Consider the following 23,722-nt stretch of genomic DNA (forward strand, 5'->3'; position numbering starts at 1 on the left):
TAATCAGTGAAAGATAGGTTGATATCTGCACTGGATCTTAAAACTCTTTGTTCTATAGACACGTTCTGTTTTTAAAGGATTCATTAATACTGGGATATTTTCTGGCTTTTGTATTGCAGGACTTAGGAAAACGGCTGATAAGTCTAAGCACCAACAAAAATATAAACTTTGTAGACTGTATGTTACAAAATCCATCATGAACTTTTTTTCTGGTTTATTTCCACTGCCCTCAATTGTGATTATCAAGTGAAAAACAAAGGCATCAAACCATGAAGTGAATTGGGTAATTTTGTAAATTTTTTCATGCATGGGTGTGAACACTGAGTATCAATTAGCTTGAGTTTACCTTGTGATACTGCTACATTCATAGAAAACTACGAGTGTTACCTTCGGATGGCTCTAGAAAAGAGGGCATTAAAAACAGACACAGAAATGAGGCTCTTAAAGACTTCATGACACTTGTCAGAAGAATACCTTGGTACCTTGGGATATGATTGTCAGAGGGGCTGACCACCCACAGCAACTCTTTACTTCAGTTGGAAATCCGGGCGGTCACCACTTACAAAAAAGTCATGCCTCTGGTCAAATTGTGAGCTGGGAAACTATAGTCTTCCCATAAACTTCCCCCTTAGTTTCCCTTCAATTTAATGTATCTTTCATTTCTGTGCTTAACTCTTGCACTATTACTGCAAGAAATTTCAGTTGGTATTCTATTAACAGTGGAGTTAATTATGATTAATTTTTTGAGTTAATCGCATGAGTTAACTGACAGCCCCACGTGTTACTAACTTTAAATATAGTTAAAACTCATTAAGTGGTGACTATGCTGCACATAAAGAAATCTGTTTGTAATTAAGCAAAATTATTAACTGTTATATCTAATTATTATACTTATAGTCATGGCAATGTCAATTGCTGAGGTCATTTTTATGTTGTGTATCAGCCCGTTTTCACTGGCAACGTGGCTTGTGTAGTCGCAGCTACTAGCGCTGTCTCTACTAGCACATTACAGTGCTAAAACTTGCAGCGCTCAGGGGGGTGTTTTTTCAGACCCCAAGCGAGAAAGTTGCAGTGCTGTAAAGTGCCAAGTAGACAAGCCCTTAGGTCCAGATATTCAATGAGTGCTAGGTACCTAAATACCTTTTGAGGACCTGGGCCTATGTGACATCAGACGTAACTGGAGGGGAATGATGGTGATTATTTAGCGTGTTGTAAATTCTAATGATTGAAATGTGTCAGTGAAGGGAAGGAGAAATGTATCAAGAGATCTCAGTGGTAGATTATTTGATAACCTGTGCACAACAAAAAGTCACCAAGTTTCATCGTCCTCCCGGCTCTAGGCACCAGCAAAACAAGCAGGTGCTTGGGGCAGCACATTTGCAGGGGGCGGCATTCAGTCCATCCTTTTTCCTTTTCTTTTTTCTCGGCCACTCACTTCCCCGCCTCTCACAACCCTGCAAGAACGGAGCCATGGAGCAGCTGGGGATCCAGCATGGGAGCTGAGAATCCATGGGACCCTGGGAGCTGGAGTTCCTTGCCTAGCTCCTTGCCTATAGAGCCTGGAGCAGGGAAAGAACTACATTTCCCAGCAATCCATTGGCAGCTATCAACAGGAAAGGGAGGGGTAGGGAGTGAGGTATCTAAGCCATGCTGCAGTTTGCTGTGAGTCAAAAGGGGTGGCACTGTGAATGGGGAACAAGTGTGCCCAAGGAGTAGGCTTTACCCCAGATATCCCCTTCAGAAGACTTCCCCAGACTGGCTTAGGGATACTAGTGTGACCTCACCTCGCAGCCCCCAAAGAAGGAATTGGGTGGACTAAATGGACAGTGCCCCTCTCTATCTGAAGTCTAGCAAGGGAGGTACGTGGATCCCACTAGAATTTAAAATGAAAAGTAAGGGAGGGGAGGCTCTGGACTTGGGCAGCTTTAGATACAGTACCAGGCATTTAGAACTATTTCCACTTCTGACCCATGGAAGCAGAAATTGATTTTTCCTTTCCAGATTTAGCTAATATTCAGAAAGGGAATCTAGCACCTGCCTTCCAGATTTGAACACCTCAAAATTCAGGAGTGCTCAAGCTCAATTCGGGCGGCTGTTACTTCATTTCTCCCAAATCAAATATACTGATCCACTGTAACTTGCTGTAGAAAAAGTAGGATAAAATCGAGCAATAAATGCTTCCCAGTGGTTTTTAAGACTGGAATTGCTATTTTCAACAGCCACTGCCTTTTTTTAAATTTATTTGTTTAAAAGGAAGACAGTGATATTGCATTGGCAAATTCCCATAGAAAGAAAGAGTGGAACAAAAGAATAATAAAGGCACCTTAACTTTTCCTCATTTATGGAGGTCAGTCTTATAATATGCATCCAGATATCCTCCAATCACACAAGCTGAAAATTGTTCCACTTTACTGCAGCTCTGTAACCATATGGGAACCAATCCTGTCTGTGTTCTGTGCACGTCCAAAATTCCTGCTGAATGACCTGCCCTGGGAGCGAGTTACCAGTGACCCAGGGCTGGGACAGCAGGAGGGTGCAGGTTGGGAGAGCCCAGGGCTGGGGTGGCAGGGGGGAGGGCACTGGTGCGGGGGGAAGGAGAGAGTCCAGCGCTGGGGCAGCAGGGGGTGTGGGGGGGGAGAACCCAGGGCTGGGGCAGCAGGGGAGTGCTGGGGGGGGGAGCCCAGGGCTGGGGTGGGGGGCAGTCAAAAAATGTTTTTGCTTGGGGCAGCAAAAAACCTAGAGCTGGCCCTGGCTACAGCCTGCTCTCCAAAGGCTCCACTTCAAAGCAGTTGAGTACAGATGCTGCTGTACTTCTCCCCTGGCATTTTTCAATTCCCTGTAGGGAATATGTGTCAATATAATCTTCAGCCTCTTACAAAAGGAAGTCAGATAGCAGTAGAATCATCTCCAACTCCTATGCCTGGAGATACTCAGCAAAAAGTGCAAACACCCCTCCCCCCTACAGCAAGGGTTTGGTGGCAGAATTATCACATCTACAGAAGGTATGTATGGTGGCATCTTCCCCTAAGGTAACAAGCTCTTTGATTGTGGTAAGGGATAGGGGAAAATAATGAAACTACAGATGACGAGTTATTGAATACTTTACTCCTTGTTGCATGTTTCTGTAAATTCTTGGTCATTTAAGTATATACAAACATATATAAATCATGAATAGACAAATACTGCTTCATATTAAAAAGTTTAACATATGAACAATATATGTTGCATCTTTAATTGAAAGCATCTGGGAAGATATGCAAAAAAATATTCAATACTCTGATCCATTATATGAAAATACATGCATTAGTGTTTGCAGGGTCACAGCTTATGAGTAGACTTAATTGGGTAATTAGTCCCATAGAACTGAATGGTACTAGTCACCTAATTAAAGCATATGTTTGCAGAATCAGGGCCGCTGTTTGCAGTGAAACATATTTCCAAAGAATTCAATGCACTAAATGTAAATATTTTTAATAATATATGCCAGTGTTATGAAAGACTGTTTTGTGACCAGCCCGATTGAGCATCACAATATAAGAGACTACATAAGTAGTAATTTTTATTCTGAAAATTAAGTATTTAAAATTAAATGAATAAAACCATTAGAATTGCGTAAGTGATATTTTTCTGTTTCCACCATCCTTTGTCTCATTATGTGCTAAACACAATGAAAAACATTCAAATTAAAAAACAAAGTACCGGTACTAGGAGAAGTTTGAGGTGGCTAATCTATACATTGCTCACACAGTTTAAAAAGATCCATGGAAATGAACAGTTAAGACATTATCAAGCAACCTCTAAGCAGAAATCGAGAGCATCATGCATGCTCCTCACAGAACACAATCTCAATATCACAAGCATGGCTACAAACAGAAATTTGCAACAATGAGCCAGAGGAAATGTGAACTGCCACCTAGTTAATGGCGGAAAGACTGAATACATGATTAGTAAGCAGAATTTGACACCCTCAGATACCACTGTAACTAGATCATACAGGTATGTACCTAGCTAGATCCTGCAATGAGACTGGGAAGTACAAACTAGTCATTCTTAGAAGAGTTAGAGAGAGGACTTGTCTAAGTTGTATGGCAGTGCACTCTACAGGGGTGTGATTTCTAAAGTTCACTAACATATTGCACACTTATCAGGCCATGTAGACCCTGCTGGTGTGTACCAGAAGTTCCTTGGTGCACTTTAACGTAGTACTATTGGAAACAGAACTAGGTTAAAGCATGGTAGGGAACTTTTAGTGCATACCAGAAGGGAATACACAGACCAATTAATGTGCAAGCTAGTGCATTTTAGAAATCACAGCCCCATTGCCACACCACGTAGATAAGCCCAGAGCCTTTCTCCTTAGAGTCTTGATATGATTATTTTATGCTGAAAGTCTTTGAAATGATGAATCTGTGACTGAGCTCATGGAGATATGATAGCGATAGGTGCATTACAGATGCATGTAAATAATATGAAGCTCCAAAATGTGTAAGGTCTTCAAGGCTTTGTCTTCAATGCCTACACATGTTTTTCCACAGCAAAGATAAATGCACAATAGTTATCTCGCTGTAATATCCTAGTGGAAACAAGCTTCCTGTACTTTCTTCTGAGTGAGAGGTAGGCAAAGTTGTTAATATTACCAACCCCCACTGCATCATTGACCTTGCCTGGTTTACCTCTCAATAAAACTACAGAGCCTTGTCTCCACTAGGATTTCACAGGATAGTTCATGTTAGTTATGCCACAGAAAAACAGGTGTGGTGTTTAGCAGTGAAGACAGAACCTCAGACTCTCTTAAGAGGAGGAACCGCTAACAAACCATTGTAGTGCATGCAGCCAGCTGTTGTGATACCTATGTGCTGCTGCCATTTTTGAAGAATTAGAAATAGCTCCCACAGCACTGTATGGTTCCTGCAAAGGCAGAAGACCATGTGGGATGTTTTGTAGAGGACTCATTTATAGGACATTGCACAAGGATCTGCTCTAAATGCCTCTTGGTTATCAGGGAGATGGGGAGTTCAGGGTGTGGTTTGGGTCTTGTCTACCTGAATAATTACTTATCTCCCTGTTTTATACTGTTAAAGCTACAACCAGCTGAGGCACTTGAGCTGTGAAGCCAACTTGGTATGGGGGCAGGAACTGCTGGCAAAGTGTTATCCAGGAGGGCCCTTTGACTCTGGAAGTCGCTCCCCCAACCACTAGTCTGAAGTAGCTTTGATCTATTGACCATCAGAACACTATGTGCTAGAGCTTTTGAGGAGGACTGGGGTCTAGGGTTTTGAATAGAGGGGGAAATGTATTTTGAGGCCTGTTAATTTACTCTTGGTATGAAAGAGTGCAGTTTTGCTGCTGGATGATTACTCTGTGGATTGTGATTCTAAATACTTGTTGGGAGATCTAGGCATTGGCTAGGAGTCTTGTATATTTAAATCTAAATATGTAAATAGAAAGCATGTCAACGGAAGATACAGAGACAAAGTATGCAGTGAAACTACATGACAATTCAAGTAATGGGGCAGGTCAGACTCTAATAAATATGAAGCATATTAAGATTAACAAGAGCAACGCTGTTGGCTCTTGCCTCTCACCATCTCCATTTCTCTGCTGTCCCCTATTTTAACTTATCCAGTGTCAAATATTTAGTATTCATGATCTTCCGAAAGACAGAAAGGTCTATAATTGCTTGTGCTGGATGCAGACAGGGGACAGAATGGGCTGACGGATCCATCTTTATAATGCGTCCCATCACCTTGATATGCTTGCTTAGCCACGACTGTTAAATCCAAAGTGAGAACGACTATGCCAAGACACATCAGGGTCACAAGAGAAACTCCGGCCCTCAGAACAGAATGGGCTCCAATTTCAGTCTGCAATATTTTACAGTGTTCCACATATTTGGCGTAAATCTCATGCTGCAGAAACTGGGCATTTAAAGGGTTCCAAGGCAGGACAGTTTTTTGGCTCCTAGGGTTCAGTGTAGACCTGGTACTCTGAGATCTTTCATAACCATACCCTCTGAAATTCCACTCCCACTTCTTGGACAACTTCAAAAACATTTGCAAGGATGGAGCAGTCTCTCAGAATGCCTGTCATTGTTCTTTGCCATTGGCTACAGACTCTCACTTGGGACCCACACCACAAGCAACCACTGTCAGGGGACATCTAAATAAGACGTGGGTTAGAGGAGGAGGGCTAAAGCTCTGTACGTGCACATTCCTCCAGGGTTAGTACTGTGCTGCAGAGCTCCATAGCAGGGAGACAAGTAGCAGAGGCAGTTTCAAAATCCAGACAGCACTAGGCCAGGTACTTAGTCTGGCAAGAGAGGAAGATGTCACTGCATGGGAGCCCACGTGTGGTCATTTGAATTAGTACATTGGTCTCAGGAGCCCTTGTAGAGCCTGATTAAAATCCTCAAGACAAACTGCCACTTGCACAGCAACAGAGACAAAAGATTTGCAGCACATCGTAAAGCCACTTAGTCTTGAACTGGAGGCCTGTAGAGCGGAGAAAATACAGCCATCCATGCCTGATGGCAGAGCTGGACCAGCCTGTAAAGGAAGGGCAGGGATGTGGGAGCAGCTGCAAAATAAAACAAAAGTATTTCATTAATGTTTGCTACCCTTCTCTTTATAAACTCAGAAAGAGCTGATCCCCACTCGGGTTAAGGGAAGCCATCAGCTTTGCTTTCTCTTTATTCCTGCCGAGGTGAGTGCTCAGACTCTCACCTAGCAGAAGCTGCGGGGCATAGAGAAGAGGGTGCTGCTCTCCTCCCCAGTGAGCTATGCTTCACCCTCCAAAGGCTGATTGACAGAACAGCACTGAAGTCGCAAAAGTCCCCTCTGCAGGGGGGTACTGAGCATGTGCCTCAGTAATGAAGATTCTTAGGACTATCAGAGACACTGGAAACTCTCATTACAAAACAGAGCGGGGGTGCGGGGGGGGGGGAATCTATATCCACAGACTTTCTGAATGCTAATGAGTGCCTTTTAGGGTAGTTTTGGGTTGGCTTGTAGCTTAAGTGGATCAAGGCTGAGGTTAGAGCTAAATTACTTTTCTAAAGTTCACCAATCACAACCATTCTTACCACTCTGTACTTCCCACAGCCAACACTTTTGCAGCATCTTTCTCTGACAGAGGCAGAGTCTGGCACTGGATAGCTGCGAACTGCCCACAGCCTGTGCTTCAGAACAGTTTCCGACAGTACCTTTCGTTAGGAAAGGCCGCGGATGCAGTAGCTATAGGTTTATTTACAGCCAGCTGTCCTACACATCTCCCTTCAGTGACCTTTTAGTGGAAAAAGCTGGAAATAATAGTAGCTGTGAGGTCCCACACACCTACCGCTCCTGCACCATATCTCACAGTAACTCCTAAAGGGAGAGGCTTGAATAAATGTTCCTTTTCCAAGCCCAACGCTAGCAATGCCCGGTTTCTCGTTCATAACCATAAGACAGATAACAAATAACATTCAGAAGCTTTAATCACATACCCGGGTCTAGTCTCACCACCACAAGGCATACTATGAGAGCAGCCAAGAGCATCTTTTTGTAAGGGCTGGAACAGAAGTGGCTTGACATGGATCCCAGTGCTCTACGCAGCACTGTTAATATGGTCAATAACTTTCGGGACACAGAGCCTGGAATACAAGTACAAGAGGTGGTTAAAGGAAAGGGCAAGGAAAATAAGATGGCATAGAAAAGCTGCTGGGTTCCAAAAGCTATCTCGATGGAGCATGTGATGGGGTGTCTGCCCCACACTGGACTAGGAAGGGTTAGCCACAGCAGCGAGCAGTGGAGGTGAGTCCTCCGAGTGGTCCAGAGAGGCTGCGAGAGTGCAGCCAATCAGGGAGGAGTTGCAGGGAACAACCAATCAGGGCCAAGCAAGCTCACATAAAAGGAGCTGCAGGGCAGAGTAGAATAAGTTGCTGCTGGGAGCTCAAGGAGTGAGGACTGTGTCTCTAGTAGGCTGAAAGACCTATGGCACTTTGGACAGAGCAACTACTCACAGAGATGGGGGGGGGTCAAGAACGAGCTCCTGATTGGCTGCTGGGGCTGCGTAGTTGTATGCCCTGAGGTTAGGGCGAAGAAGGTGCTGGGGCTACAGGGAAGTAGCCCAGGGAAACTTAGCAGCATTGGGAGAAATTAAAAAGAGTTGCAGCAAGAGGCTGCTATCTGTAAACTCCCTGGGTTGGGACCAGGAGTAGTGGGTGGACTGAGATACTAACCCCGAGAAGGGGGGAACATGGATGGTGACACAGCTGGATGGTCAAGTCACGAAGAGGGTGCTGTGGTTCCTGAGGCTGTAAGAGTGGCCACTGGCAGATGTGGAGACAGAGTGATGATGTGCAAGCCATGGATGGGGGTGACGGCCTCCAGCTAATCTCCAGAGTGGCCAAGGGGAGGTGCCAGCCCGCTGGTGAGTGATGCACCCCATGACCGGGCAGCTATTAGAAGAGGAACACTGTGTTCATCCCTGGGCTCCTCAAGCACTCCCGGCCTGTCTGCTATTAGCAAGGATGTAACATCACATTGGCTCCGGCAATCCACATGACTTCCTAGTTGGACCGCTATTAACAGAGGTGTGTTGCTTTTTTTTCCTGCTTTCTTTCTTTCTTTCTAAAAGCTTTATGGTAGTTGTTACTGAAGAGGAAGCTTTGTGGGAAGCTTGTACCCAAAGGACTTTATACAATTATCAATACTAATGTCCCATAAGGGAGGGATGCCCTAACCAGGTGCTGGAGCCCCCTGGAGACAAGAATACCTGGATTAATTGGGAATTCTTAGGTCTAATAAGTGCTTAATTCCCACCCATAGATTCTACTACGTGGGCTCAAAAAATGAGAATACAAGAAAATTATTCATGGGAGGATAGTAGAAAGTTCACACTGGCAACTACATAAGCCCTTAGAGGAAATGTCATCTGTCTTAAGTTTTAATTGCATGTTTTTACATATTTCTTCTGTAGTATATTTTAAAAACTGGCAAAGACTAAGGCAGTTTTCTAATGTGAAAGATAAACTTTTGACTTTGCAATTCTTATCGAGCAAGAGCATTTGTTTATGCACATGCCATGTAAGAGGTCAGAAGGAACATCCCCTGGCAATATTGTTAGTTAACAGTTAATACCCATTAAGCCAGCAGACTAAGGCCATGTCTACGCTATGGAAACTAGCATAACATAGATATGGAGCTGTAGCTATGCTGGCAGAACCCTGTAGTGTAGATGCAGTCTACAGTTGAAGGATGGGGTCTGTCTATCACTCTAGGAAATCCACCTCCCTGAGCAACTGTTGTTAGGTCAATGGAAGCATTCTGCCGTCAACCTAGCTGTGTCTACACTGGGGGTTAGGTTGGCATAGTCAGGGTGCACAGGGGTATGGCTCTTTTTATACCCCTGAGCACTGTAGCTAGGTCAGCCTACATTTTAAGTGTAGACCGGGCCTAATAGTATGTTGGGTAGCTGTTTCTGTTGCTGCAGCAGAAATGGGTACCAACTAGTGCCAGCTGTGATGGAATTTTGAGACCTAGAAATCTGATGAAACTGAAACCACTTCCCCTAAGACTTTCAGTCACTACCAACCTTGGATAGGTTAAGAAAGGGGAACTGGCTGTACAGTCATTCAACTGGGCATAATAAAAAAGAAAGAGGTAAAACTGGTAATGGATACGGAGCCTCTTCCTTCTAAAGTGTACCAGTTTGAATCTAGCCCTACTTGGTAATGAGAACTGAACAGTCAACCCATGTAATGGCAGCTTGATATGTGGAAATAAGTGGGTAGCTTTCAGATCAAATTCCCAGTGGACAAGTATCCAAATCCCACCAAAAAACCACCACTCTGGCATCCAGCAGAGAGGTCAAACACTAAACAGACATGGGGAGCTTGGAATGCTGTGGATTTCCAAGCACAGTTTGAGGTCTTTATTTTAATTTAAATGCCCTTAAGTAGTTTGGGTTTCTTGAGGTACCACCTCTTCCCCCTCCTAAAATGCTGCCACTGTTGTGAGGACTGCAGAATTGCAACCCCCCCCATTGTAGATGGGAGAAGGCTACTCGCAAGACAGTTCTCTGTGAAGGGCTTTTAGATTTGAAACTCGTTTCTCCTCTCAACCTGCCAGATTTGCTGGCTTTCTGGACATGCTACAAAGTCCATCTTTTCTCCTGAACATTTGGGAAGGAGCCAAGCTGAGGGATCTGGGGTACAAGAAAGGGAGCTGAGATGAATGATTATTTATTAGCAGACAGTGGTTTTGTGAGGGGGAGGGACAATCTGTAGATTGTATGTGTTGAGCTGCATGTTGACATTGTGAGTTTTAACTATAGTGAAAGCACCAAGAGCAAGTAGGTAAAACACTTAGCATAAGTCTAAACACAAATAAAGAGTGATTTGGCCCAAGTTCAATGGCTCCCTCTTCTACACCTTGGAAGAGGAAAGCAGGATTGTGAGGGTTAGAGAGAGCACCTACCTAACAGCGTCTCCCTCGCTGTGGCTGGTTGCTCTTCAGGGGCTGACTGTGTCTCTTCCTGTTGCACCCATTGACACCTCCTCTCGTTAATGGTCCTCAAGGCCTCAAGTTGTTGCGCTTTGTTGAAAGCGTCACAGCCCTGTACCAGCTCCTCTGCCTCCACAAATTGTCCAAGGGGAAGCAACACATGCAACAGATGCAACTCCATCAAGGTGCCATAGGAAGGCAGGCTCTGATTGCTTAGATCTCTCAGCCAATAACTGTCAACTTCCAACATCACATGGGGCTCCTTCACTGTGCTGTACAAAAGGATGCTAGAATGCAAGAAAAAATGAATGTTACACTACAATCTAGTTGCAAAGTTGAGATCACTTACAGTTACCAACTTCCGTCATAGATGACTGGAACTGGACATAGATCCCTCAGTGACAATCTGCACTCCATGCAGGGGGGAGGGGAGAAGAGTCCCTAGGAAGCAATATGAAGCAACCCCTCAGCATGGGCCTACACTGCAGCAAGGAGGTGTGATTCCCAGCGTGGCTAGACAGACATGCACTAGCTCAGGTCGAGCTACCGCACTAAGAACAGCAGTGTAGCTGCTACAGCACTGATGGCAGCTTGGCCTAGCCACCCGAGCTTGGACCCAAGGGGAAGGCGGGGGGCTGGGATTCGGATGCCTAGCTGAAGCTATCACCAGTGACACAATGTCCATTCTGGTATTTTTAGTGCACTAGCCTGAGCTGAGCTAGGGCGAGTCTATCTACCACAATGGGAATGACACTGCCCAAGTGCAGTGCAGACACCCGCAGAGGCCAAGCTTCCTTCCTCCCCCAGCAACGTTCCCAGCCTTTCGTCACCTGATGCAGGGAGCAAAGGTCTAGTACAGCAGTCACTGTTAAAATGTAAGAAATATTATGATCTTCTACACTTGCTCTTCACTAGTGGTGGCATGGGACCTTCTCCCTGCACTTACTGAGGGCATCACAGGGTCTGAATCTTTGCTAAGGCCACAAAATTCATGACATAAGACACATCAGGCAGTATGTTACTGGGCAGCTCTCAGACCCTTTGGGTTTTGACATGAGGGGTCATGAAGGCTGGCAAATACACAGATTTGACTAATGGGTGAAATACAGTAATCAGAAAATCAAATGTCCCGAGACCCGTTACACTCAATTTAAGGCTCTCAAGCTGCATGTGGCTTTTCATAGCTCTGAATAATACTGTCTGTTCAGGCTTGGCTAATCATGATCCTGGGCACCCAACCCCCCTTCCACAGCTGCCAATCCCTCCTCAACCACCTCCTCCATAACAAGCATCAAATCAATTTTCCCCTCCTTCCTAGAGAGGCCAAACCCTTCCACAACTCCATGCTCTCAGTAATAAGACTCCTGCACACCACCTTCTAAGATGCCTGTACTTCCAAGGGAGACTAGATTTGCTCCAGCAATCACTTGGAATGGTACTTGCCTGCCTTTATAAAGTGCTTTGAGATCCATACGTGAAAAGTCCTGGAAATAAGTACTTAATACTTTTATATATTCAACTTCTTGCAGCACTTTTTTTCTCTTCCTGCTAAAAACTGAATTTAAAAACACACTTCTGATAGAGAAGAGTTTCTGGATTTTTCATAGGTATTTAGTATAATCTCATTCCATTCATTGATGAAGTGGTTCTTTGGCTATTTATAGGTCAGGTGCCACTGCATCTTTCATCACAAGGATTCCTGAGAGAACATAAGAACGGCCATACTGGGTCAGACCAAAGGTCCATCTAGCCCACTATCCTGTCTTCTGGCAGTGGCCAATGCCAGATGCTTCAGAAGGACTGAACAGAACAGGTAATCATCAAGTGATCCATCCCCTGTCGTCCACTACCAGCTTCTGGCAAACAGAGGCTGGGGACACTCAGAGCATGGTGTTGCATCCCTGCCCATCCTGACTAATAGCTATTAATGGACCTATTCTGCATGAACTTTAGTTGGGTTTTTTTTTTTGTTTGTTTGTTTTAAACCCTGTTATAGTTTTGGTCTTTGCAACATCCCCTAGCAAGGAGTTCCACAGGTTGACTGTGCACTGCGTGAAGAAGTATTTCCTTTTGTTTGTTTAAAACCTGTTGCCTATTAATTTCATTGAGTGACCCCCTACTTCTTGTGTTATGTGAAGGAGTAAATAACCCTTCCTAATTCACTTTCTCCACACCAGTCAAGATTTTATAGACCTCTTTCATGTTCCCCTCAGTCGTCTCTTCTCCAAGCTGAAAAGTCCCAGTCTCATACAAAAGCTGTTCCATATCCCTAATCACTTTTATTACCCCTCTCTGTGCCTTTTCCAATTCCAATGTGTCTGTTTTGTGATAGGGTGATCAGATCTGCACACAATATTCAAGAAGTGGATGGACCATGGATTTATATAAAGACAATATATTTTCTGTCTTATTATCTATCCCTTTCCTAATGGTTCCTAACATTCCGTTAGCTTCAGTCAGGAGACAGTCACAGTAGTCCAGCCCTGCTAATGAAAAAGAGGAGGGAACAACATGTCTTTCACTGCAGTAAAGCACTAGGGAGATGCTGCACTGTTTGAGGCAACATATTCTAGTGGAGATGTTAAACCACTGCCTGACTAAAGGTGCTAGATAAAGATCACATAACACCTGGGATGTGTGATCTTGGTGTCAGGGCAACATCCCTTCTCACTCTAACAGGTTCCAGTGTCTCTAGCTGTGGAAGAGGCAAAACAACCTCTAACCTATCACTGTGGCATTCCTTGAAAATGAAAGATGCTGGAGAAAACCAAGTTCAGCTCTGTTATTTCATCCTGAAAAGGTTCCCTCTGAACAGCTGTGCCTGGCCCCCTCTTGTGCAGGGGGAGATGGCAAGAAAGAAGGAGGGACACGAAAGAAAAAGCCCAACTAGAACCCCATACAGCACACTAAACATATAGGTTGTGGAACCTGGGTATTTTAGGCAGAACATATCCAGAAAGTACAGATAATTACTCACCACAGTTCCAGAATTTTTGGAGGCAGACGTTCAGGGACCTGGTAATACTGTAGGACCCAAGGCAGAACTTCTCTCCACCGGTTCATCTCTGCCAGGGCCTGGATCCCCACAATGCACAGGGAGCACTTCACTTCCGCAGAGCTGTCCAATGGACAAGACAGGCCAAATGAGCACTTGTGAGAAATGCTGTTTCAAAATCCTTCCCTGCCTGACACATCTGATGATGGGGGCTTTCTAATTCCTCCTCAGTAGCTTTTCTCCAAAAGCACAGACAATGTTCAGCCTTTTTTGCTGGACATGTTTGTTACACATCTCCAGCAGAAGTCCCACATCTCTCAATCATGCACAGACCCCTTTTCATACTAATCAGGCGTTGTCTATATTCACACGTATTAAAGCAGCCAAAACAAGACAAACGTACCTGTAAATTAGTTTAGGCTTTTAACAATCTAGCCTCTAGTAATGGTTTGGTGACTAAAAATCATGACAAGGACTACTGGTATCATTATTATTTTGGGACTGACAATGTGTTGAAATTGTGATTGTAAGAGATTCCAAACCTAGATAAAAATTCAAGAAAACTGGGTTCAATTCCTTACCCTGCTTGTGCGACAAAGTCAGTGATTCAACCATTCTCTCTGCCTCAGGCCTGGTCAACACTAGGAAATTAGGTTAGTATAACTCAGTCAGTCAGGGGAGTGAAAAATCCATACCTCTGAGTGATGCAGTGAAACCAACCTAACCCCCAGTGTAGAAAGCAATAGGTTGATGAGAGAATTCTCCCATATACCTAGCTACTGCCTCTGGAGGATTGGTGTAGGCAGTGCCTTCACTGAAATGCAGCAGTGCAGCTAGGCTGCTGTGGCATTTTAAGTGTAGACAAGCCCTTTAGTTTCCCACCTATAAAATGAGGATTCTACGTCTTCCCTCCCACCCTTTGTTGGTCTTTGAGATAGGCTGTGTGTTTGTGCAGCACCTAGCATAATGGGGCCTTCATTGTCAGTGGGGTCTCTGGGTCTGACTATAATATAGCAAGTAAAGTATCAACCTATACCATTCCTTTCCCATCTGGGGGGATTTTTTTTAATAGTGCCCCTGCCTTCACTAGCAGGACCAAGTACTGATTTTGCCCCAGACCCCTAAATGGCCCCCTCAAGGATTGAACTTGCAACCCTGGGTTTAGCAGGCCAGTGCTCGAACTGACCTATCCCTCCCCCTGTTCTTCCAGGGAATTCTCATCTTCATGCCCCTCCCCACTTTTCAATATGTTTGTGGATTGTTTAGTATCTGGTAGTACCATAAGAACCTCTGGGCTATATTTCCGTGGGGCATAATAAGCTCAGTAAACTACATCATTCTGATGGCTTTTGAACTCATCATAACTAACAAGCAAAGCAGAGCTAGACCAGATCTGCTGATTGGCAGGACTTCCAATGAAATGGAAGTTACAGGCCTAAATGCATTGGAAGAGCTGTGTGTAAGTCCCTTAAGAGTTCATCTGTTCCAGCTGTTCATTTCCTCCACCACAAGTCATAAACCTGTATTAGGTACACAGCTTTGGAAATGAAGAGGAGCAGGAGGAGTATTTTTGTCTTCAGACAGGGATGGGGGGGATATGAGCAACAAGACTAGAAGACTTAAACCACTCAAGAGTCTGTTTCTATGCATTTCCCTAGTAATAGACAAAGGAACAAAACTATCCTTAAATATAGTGCTTTATAAAGGGCTAAGCATGTTACAGAGATAAATAGTAAGAGAAATTTCTAGATTCCAAGGACAGAAGGGACTATTGTGATCATCTACTCTGACCTCCAGTACAACACAGGCCATAAAACTTCTCCAAAATAATTCCCAGAGCATATTTTAGCAAAATATCCAATCTTAATTTCAAAATAGTCAGTGATAAAGAATCCACCGTGACCCTGGGTAAATTGTTCCAATGGTTAATTACTCCCACACTTAAAACGATATGCCTTATCTCCAGTCTGAATTTGTCTAGCTTCAACTTCCAGCCAATCAGATCATATTTTACCTTTCTCTGCTATACTGAAGTATCCATTATTAAATATTCTCCATGCAGGTACCTATAGTCTGTAATTAATCACCCCTTAACCTTCTATTTAGCTTAACAAAGAGATTCAGCTCTTTTAATCATTATCGTGGCTCTTCTCTGAACCTTCTCCAATTTATTAACATCCATCTTGAATTGTGGACACCAGAACTGGACACAGTAGTGCAGCAGCAGTCCCACCAATGCCAAACACAGAGATAAAATAGTCTCCCTACCCCTGCTTGAGATTCCCCTGCTTATGCATCCAAGGATTACATTAGCCATTTTGGCCATGGCATCACGCAGGGAGCTCATGTTCAGCTGACTATCCACCATGAACCCCAAATTATTTTCAGTCACTGCTTCCCAGAAGAGAGTCCCCTAACATGTAAGTATGGCCTACATTCTTTGTTCCTAGATGTATTTAGCCATATTAAAATGCAAACTGAGTTATAAGCATGTCAGTAAGTGGTATAGATGGCTGTAAATCATGTATTGACTTGCTGCATTCTAAAACAATATATTAACAATTTACTAAAACATGCACTAATCATTCATTAATCCTTTATAAATAGAACCTTAATATAAAGCGTGATCAATAATCCCACGCTTCATTTTTCTGAGTGCTTATACATTCTTAGACCTATTATTATCAAAATGCATTGATTCTCAAGGATCTCCAAGCACGTCATATACAGGAATCATTTCCCTTACCTAGGACATACAGTTACTGCTGGATGAAACACATCAGCTGTTTGTATAGAGAACAGTAACATTACATCCCACTTCAGGGTTGAAAGCAAGAAATAATGTATTATTTCCAACTGAAACAGCATGAAGGAGTTAAAAACTAATTAGACAAATCAGAATTTGGCTAAGACACCGATATTAATACTCTCACTACTGTAAAAAATTCTGCTATGAAATTTTTAACTACCAAATATCAGAGGGGTAGCCATGTTAGTCTGGATCTGTAAAAGCAGCAAAGAATCCTGTGGCACCTTATAGACTAACAGACGTTTTGGAGCATAAGCTTTCGTGGGTGACGAAGTGGGTATTCACCCACGAAAGCTCATGCTCCAAAACGTCTGTTAGTCTATAAGGTGCCACAGGATTCTTTGCTGCCTTAACTACCAAAGATGATCAAGGATCTCTCCTTTATATGTCACACAAAAGACAACAGCACCGACTAAACAGTAACACTTGCAACTCTGTAACCCAAGCAGAAGGTTGAGGGGAAAGAAGGGCAAAAAAATCCAAAACCAGAACCCCAGATCCCACAGTAGCAGCACTGTTTCTAAGCAAAATATTTCAAAGGGATTGAATAAAAATATTCAGTGTCGATACATCCCTCTACGAGTTCACAATGGACTCCCCGAAGGCAGGACTTAACAGATGTTCCACTGATACATTAGATCTTAACTGAGTCCTGTCAAATATCTCAGGTCCACTGTACTCCCGTGTGGTCACAAACAAAAGCCAAGACTTTTCTGTCCAGGAGTCACCTGGAACAGCTTTCGTCTGCGCTTGGATCTGAGCAGATTTCGCAGGGAACCGGCTGCACAGGCCCTGCCTGCGTTTGCCCTGAGCAGGGGGAACCTCCCTTGCTCCATGCCCAGGGGTGACTGGGAACTCGCCCCCCCCCCGTACCTTTCACAGTCAGGGTCCGAGGCAAGGCTTTCGCAGCCCCGCTCACACCTGTCCAGAGCAGCAGCAAAGTCCAGGTGCACCACCAGCAAATCCGCAGCCTCCTCCAACAAAGAGGTCGCTGGGGCTGGCACGGGAGACAAGGACAGAGGCTCGCTGCTCCTGAGGAAACCTGCCGGCCCGCTGAGTCCAGCTAAGGACACGGGCAAGTCGTTCTTCATGGTGCTCGGGGAGTGGCGGCTCTGAGCATCTGGGCTTGGCTACGTGCTTCGAATCCCGGCCCCGATCGCCTTCGGAGCCATCGCTTGCTTGTGCCCCAGCAGCTCCCGGAGCGCCCCCCTGTGCACACACGGGCTGGATCCTCCCACACGCGGGTTCACGCTCCGGCCATGCACCGGGCAATGGAGCGCAGCGGCAGCGGGAGGCTCTGCGCGATTTTCCAGCGCACGCTGCGCGGGGCCGAGCTGAAGCTCTGCGCCTGCGATCGGTGCTGTGTCCTGGCTTGCGGCTTATGCCCGCTGGCTCCAGCAGGCGCAGCGTGCAAAGGCAGCCCTCGCAGCCCGGCCCCCCAGATCCGCAGCGGGGGAGCCCCTCGTCGCGGCGTTTCCGAAAAGCCTGGGGCAGGGCAATCTTCCCCGCCTCCCCGCACGCCTCGCTGCGCTCAAACCCTGTGCAGGGGACGATGGGAATTGTAGTTTGTTTGGGTCACGGTTCTGCTGTGGTAGCAAGGTTGGAGGAGGAAATCGAGCAGAATGCCCTCTGCTCTAGGATTTAAAACTGAGCCGAGAGGGTGTGAGGGGTTTGTAGATGTAGGGTTAGATTCAGGTTCCAGGGGTTATGCTGAGCAGGGGTGGGAAGGGCTGGCCCTCTTTCCCTCGGATGGCGGTAGAAATGGAATTACTTTATCTGTTGATTTTCTCCATTCCTTATGGCAGAGTAAATCTTCATTGAGCTGCAATGCGTTTGGACTCTGAAGCCCTGAATGCAGCAAATGCCAAGCCACAGCTTTCCATGAAAGTGAGGATTTCAAAACCCACAGAGCCCACCTGGGATGACACAACTGACCCGTCAGGACTTGGGACCTGATTTTAAGAGGTACTGAGCAGGGCCAGCTCCAGGCACCAGCTCAGCAAGCAGGTGCTTGGGGCAGCCAAGGGGAAGGGGCGGCACATTGGGATCTTCAGCGGCAGGTCCCTCGGTCCCTCTCGGAGGGAAGGACCTGCTGCCGAATCGCTGCCAAAGAAGAAAGCAGCGCAGTGGAGCCAGGGCCGCCCAGAGGATTCCAGGGGCCCGGGGTCTTGGGCGGCGGGGGGCCCCGCTTCGGCGGTAAGTCAGCGGCGGGGGGGGTCCTTCCCTTCCAGGACGTGCCGCCAAAGTGCCCCAAAGACCCACGGCGGGGACCCCCCGCCGCCGAATTACCGCCGAAGCGGGGCCTGCCGCCGAAGTGCAGCCCCCACCGCGGGTCTTCGGGGGACTTTGGCGGTGGGTCCCGGAACGGAAGGACACCCCCCCCCCCCCGCCGTCGAATTACCACCGAAGACCCGGCTGCACTCCGGCAGCGGGTCCCGCTTCGGCTGTAATTCGGCGGCGGGGGGGGTCGGAGCGGAGAGGAAGGACCCCCTGCCAGCGAAGACCGGGAGCGAAGAAGCTCCGGGGGCCCAGGCCCCGCGAGAGTTTTCCGGGGCCCCCGGAGCAAGTGAAGGACCCCGCTCCAGGGGCCCCGAAAAACTCTCATAGGGGCCCCTGCTGGGCCCGGGGCCTGGGGTAAATTGCCCCACTTGCCCCCCACTCTGGGCAGCCCTGAGTGGAGCTGCAGCCAAAGTGCCGCTGATAGCAATCGCGGCTTTTTTTTTCCCCACCGCTTGGGGCGGCAAAAGCCCTGGTACTGAGCATCCACCAGCATATGAGAAATCAGCTAGAGTTCAGCATCTCTGAAAATAAGGCCCTGGGTGCCTGAAATCCCACAGTTGCTGTAAAGAGCTAGTTTTCATTATACTGCATTAGAACACAATAGAATAGAGCATGGGGGGAGGAAGGTGATGAGCAGTGGCCTAACCTGTTTTCCTTTGACTTATTTAAAGAAAAAAGCAGGTTCTCTGGAATCCAGACAGAAGCCTTTTAAGTGTTTTTAAAAGCTATTGCTATTGGTAGTTATTGTATCAAAGGAATACTACTCTTTGAACGTGGGGCAGCTATGGTCACTCTGGATGACTGAAACTGATAATGGGAGTCATCAGGAGTTTCAGGTTCTGTTCTTCTCTCTGTCACTGACTTGCTGTGTGACCTTAAGAAAGTCACGTATAGCCAGATTGTCAAAAATGTTGAGCAGCTGGAACTTAGTGGGAGCTCGAGGGGAGTTGTGGGCAATCAGCAGCCTCAAAAATCAGGTCACTTAGCCTCTGTTACCCAATTTGTAAAGTTCTTTATCTCTACCGCTGAAAAAGGCTGGCTGTGCAAAGCATCATTATGTAAGCCATGCAAAATTGTCATGAACATTTACCCAAGACCCTCTCACCCACTGACTACCAGGAAGGTAAATTATAATAAAAAAGTTACTCACCTTCCAAAAACAAATAATACTTGCTGTGTGAGAGTGGGGAAATTGAATTTTGCAAGTCTATATTATCTTCTTTTTTTTTTTTTTTTTTGGAAAATTAATGTGTTCTGTAGACAAAGAGTCAGAGCTGGCTAGAACCAACCAAATGTAAAAGGAAGCATGGTGCTCATAGCCACTCTAACTTGGCCACATTGCAAATATATTGCATATTAAGTCATTGAAGTTAATACTATATCGTAATACATGTAGTGTAGGATCATTCCCAATCAAAAGTGTGCTCAGAGAGTCATGCACATACCATCCTGCAAAGTTTCTAAAGTGAACTATGCTATAGAGAAAAGTAGGGATTATCTTGTATCGTGAAAGGATTGACTGCAAGATGGCACACTTTTGCATTTCTGTCTATAAATCCCAGTTTGCATGCAGTGGTGGCATGCTGAAGAGACATGAACTGCCCTGGAAGAGAGGAAGACCTGATGTTGCAAGTGTGTATGCATGAGAGAGAAGAGTTTTCTTGATGTAGGATAGGGTATGTGTCTCTATCTTAGTGATGAGTTTCAAAGGGCTTGAGTCTCAGAGTTTGCCTTTGGTTCAAATAAGGACACGTTTATCAAAATCTTTGACTTCTCTGGCCACCAAGACTTCTCCTATGAAAGAATTGAGTCCAAACCAAAGTTTCCACCTTCAGCTCCGCTGGTAAGCAGGAGAGTCAAAGAAGCCAGAATCAGTAGGACTAAGAGACTGCACTTCTTCTGTTTAGTCACAAGGTGTTGCCCTAACAACATACATTAACTCAACCAAACAGTTTTCAAGGACCTAGAAAACAGTTATTTTAAAGTAGCCAAACTCAGAGTTCGGGGTCAGGTTGAAGTTTGCTCCATTCACTGGCAAAAGCTGACTAGCTAAAGTTGAGGTCCCAAGCTTTCTCTCTCTAAATAAATAAACAAAAACACTTGCAGGAAGCAGACTTGAGAGAAAGGGACAGGGCTTACACTGAAATATGTTGGATTTGGTCACAATGCACGGTTTCTTTTTTGAAGGAATTCCTGTTTTTCTTCCTGTTTCTCCTCCATGATCCTCAAGGGCCCTGTATTGTGGCAGCATGTGGCTGGCTCCCTCTGAAGCCTATCAGTGGTGCTTCTTGGAAACTTGTTAAAAGGATAGTGGTGTCCTCAAGGCCAGTAGCTTCCTGATATACCAGATAAATGCAAGCCTTCCAGGGCTTCTTCTCCCTAAATTGTACTACACACCATGAGATCTCCTCAGGAATCCTTTTTGTGCATGAGTATTCATGCGTTCACTACTACAGTACTTTTTTAAAAGGATGAAACGGTTTGTCCAATGAGCTGCAGTGTGGGCATTACAATTGCATGACCTCACAGTGTACATGCAGTAATATAAAATACTACATATGCTTAACTATTATGGAAATAGCGCAGTTGGAACATAAATCAGTTTTACACAATGAGAAAACTGCCTCCAACCATATACTTCCAGCTGAGAGGCAGGATAAGTTATGCTGTTTTGTATGTTTGCTAGTTGCCCACTATTGTGTGTGATCATTTAATGAAAGTCATTAATGCAACACATATGCCTAAGGTGGCAGAGAAAAGGCTTCAAGGGGGATTTAACTCTGATGTTTCTGATTGGAGGGGTAGTGTGATTTGAAATGTATCAGTGTTACTGTTGCCCTATCCTGGTTTTTTCATATAATTACTTAGCACAGGCAAAGAGGAGCACCTGCTCCCTTCCATAATGAGTCAAACATATTGAGCAATAGCATCACTTACCAAACTAGAATGTAGTAGGGTCTTTAATGTGTGCTTTGTTGTGTGAGGCACTCATATGCCATGGTGATGACTGCAGTATGAAAACCTAGATAGATATAATTGAGGAGGAGAGGGTATAACAAACCAGAGGATTAAAACACTGTTAAAAGGGAGGATGGGTTATAATTAAGAAGGAAAACAAGGGTCATCTCAGACATCTTTCTTTCTGTTGCCTTTGCTGGCTGTTTGAATGTTGGAAAACAACATTCCTTGCTGGAAACTATAACTCCCAGTGTGCACTGTGGGAAGAGAATGGGTTGTACCAGTTAGTGCCCAACACAAATTCCCAAATATGGAGAAGGAATCAATTTTGAAAGAGGCAAACAGTTGCGGAATAGTCCCATGGAGAATCAGACAGGGAGCAGGAGAGAGAGCATGAAAATGAGGTGAGTTAGCAATATGCAAATATACTGTTCAAGTGTGTCATTTAAGGAGGACAGCCAAGAATATTTTGGTCCTTGGAAGGAGAGAGCAGTGTTGTATTGGTGACATTAGAGTGGTTGCTGTGGGGATGAGTGTGATTTTAAAAACAGGATCATTGTTTCAGGGGGAGGGGGAAGTGAAAATAAGCAGCAGGAGATCAGCTCCTAAGTGACTCTGACTATTTCCATGCAAATGTCCCTGCTAATAAAGAACAAGGGAAAAGAAATAAAAGCAACAACAATAATATAATTATATTACAGGTATAGAAAACAGGAGAGAGGCAGAGTTGTTTTTAAACCAAAGGTTTGCATGAGATGCAGGCTGATCTTTCCAGAAGCTCAGCTGGATTGGTAGGCATCATAGTGTAAGTGATGGAATAAAAGTTCAGTTCTGCTCTGTAAGGCATGGGGGAATGTTTTTGTACTTATCTCTTTGTTCCTATAGGGGACAGTATGGTGCTTTGAAGGCAAACCTCCTACAGTCACCATTAGTGCCACAAACAATAGTACAGGAACTCAATAACAGGTTCACTTATTTCATTGGCAGCTTACCTGGCAAAATTAAAATATGTTGATCTTTTAGGGAGATTAGTCCTGACTCAGAGACTATGGTTGCCAACCCTCCAGGATTGTCCTGGGGACTCTCCAGGAATGAAATATTAATCTTTAATTAAAGATTATGTCATGTGATGAAACCTCCAGGAATACGCCCAACCAAAACTGGCAACCCTATCAGAGACAAGCCAACATCAGCATAGCAGTTTCTGGGAGATTATTTTATTTTTCAGAAGGAGTCCTTGTCTACATAGGAAAGTTTTTCCAGTTATACCAGTATAGTTATACTGGTGTAATGCTCCTACGTGGACACTTATTCCAGTATAAGTGTAGCTATTTTTAAGCTAAGCCAAAATAAATGAGGCTACACTTACAATGGAATCAGAGTGGAGGGTTATACCGATATAACTATCAGTTTAAATTCATATGTAAGTTTATACCAATAAAACTTTCCCATGTAGACAAAGCCTAATTTCCAGAAAACAGATTGTGGTATTAGAAAGGATTAAATTCAGGGAGATCAGCTGTCAGTTGTGTACAGTAAGAGGGAGATGTTGTTTTGGGGTACATCATAATGCATTTTGTGTCATATGTGGGATGTCAGTCTCTGCCTAGGTTCCCCTTAGCTGAGAAGGGAAGGATTCCCTATAATTGTGATTTTTATGCAGAAAAACAAATGAAATGAGCCTGAGTTGTCCAATGGTCTTTATTTTCATGTTTACCATCTGTAAACTCATAGGTTCCACGCTTCCCCACTCCTGCAGTAGCTCAAAGCATGTTAGAGATGCACGCACCTGTAACAAGGCTTCCTGGGGTAAATCTCTTCAAGTATTAATCCAGATCTGACCAGCACACGGTCACAGGGCCAGAGAGCTGGTCTCTGGCAATCTCTGTTTCTCCTAGTGTCTGCTGTGTCAGTAGGCTGTTAATATGAGATTAGCAGCATTAGGAAGATTTTGAGCTGAAAACAGTGAGGCCCTGCACTTGAAGAAGGATATAGTCATAGACCCACACGACATCAGACAGCAGAGACTGCACTATAAAGGGCATTGTAAGACAAGACAAGACAAAGTGCAGCCTCTAGGACAGGTATGAGCGATGAAGTTCTGCAATATAATGTAGCATACAGCCAACCTCATCTTTAATAGGAGCAAAGAGTCTTGTGGCACCTTATAGACTAACAGACGTTTTGGAGCATGAG

General features: G+C 44.9%; 1 protein-coding gene and 1 long non-coding RNA gene across 8 annotated transcripts in view; one reads left to right on the top strand and one right to left on the bottom strand.

Annotated features, from left to right (window-relative positions):
* LOC120408674 overlaps positions 1–23,722 on the top strand; it is an 85,801-nt gene that overhangs the window by 43,515 nt on the left and 18,564 nt on the right. For 6 of the 7 annotated variants that reach the window (XR_005600873.1, XR_005600877.1, XR_005600876.1 and 3 more), the window contains one exon: positions 120–229. This is a non-coding gene — a long non-coding RNA (uncharacterized LOC120408674). Of the gene's footprint in view, positions 1–119; positions 230–18,093; positions 18,254–23,722 lie in introns of those variants that run through there. The other variant, XR_005600878.1, reaches the window with a different exon arrangement.
* PEX26 (peroxisomal biogenesis factor 26) lies at positions 3,089–17,861 on the bottom strand. Its single transcript, XM_039545849.1, has 5 exons — positions 17,162–17,861; positions 13,462–13,602; positions 10,458–10,771; positions 7,484–7,630; positions 3,089–6,576 (listed from the first exon to the last, which is right to left on the bottom strand). The coding sequence occupies exons 1-5, from the start codon at positions 17,377–17,379 to the stop codon at positions 6,473–6,475; spliced, it is 924 nt and encodes a 307-aa protein (XP_039401783.1). The 5' UTR covers positions 17,380–17,861; the 3' UTR covers positions 3,089–6,472.

The sequence above is a fragment of the Mauremys reevesii genome, linkage group 1, assembly GCF_016161935.1.
Source record: "Mauremys reevesii isolate NIE-2019 linkage group 1, ASM1616193v1, whole genome shotgun sequence".
NCBI lineage: Eukaryota > Metazoa > Chordata > Testudines > Geoemydidae > Mauremys > Mauremys reevesii.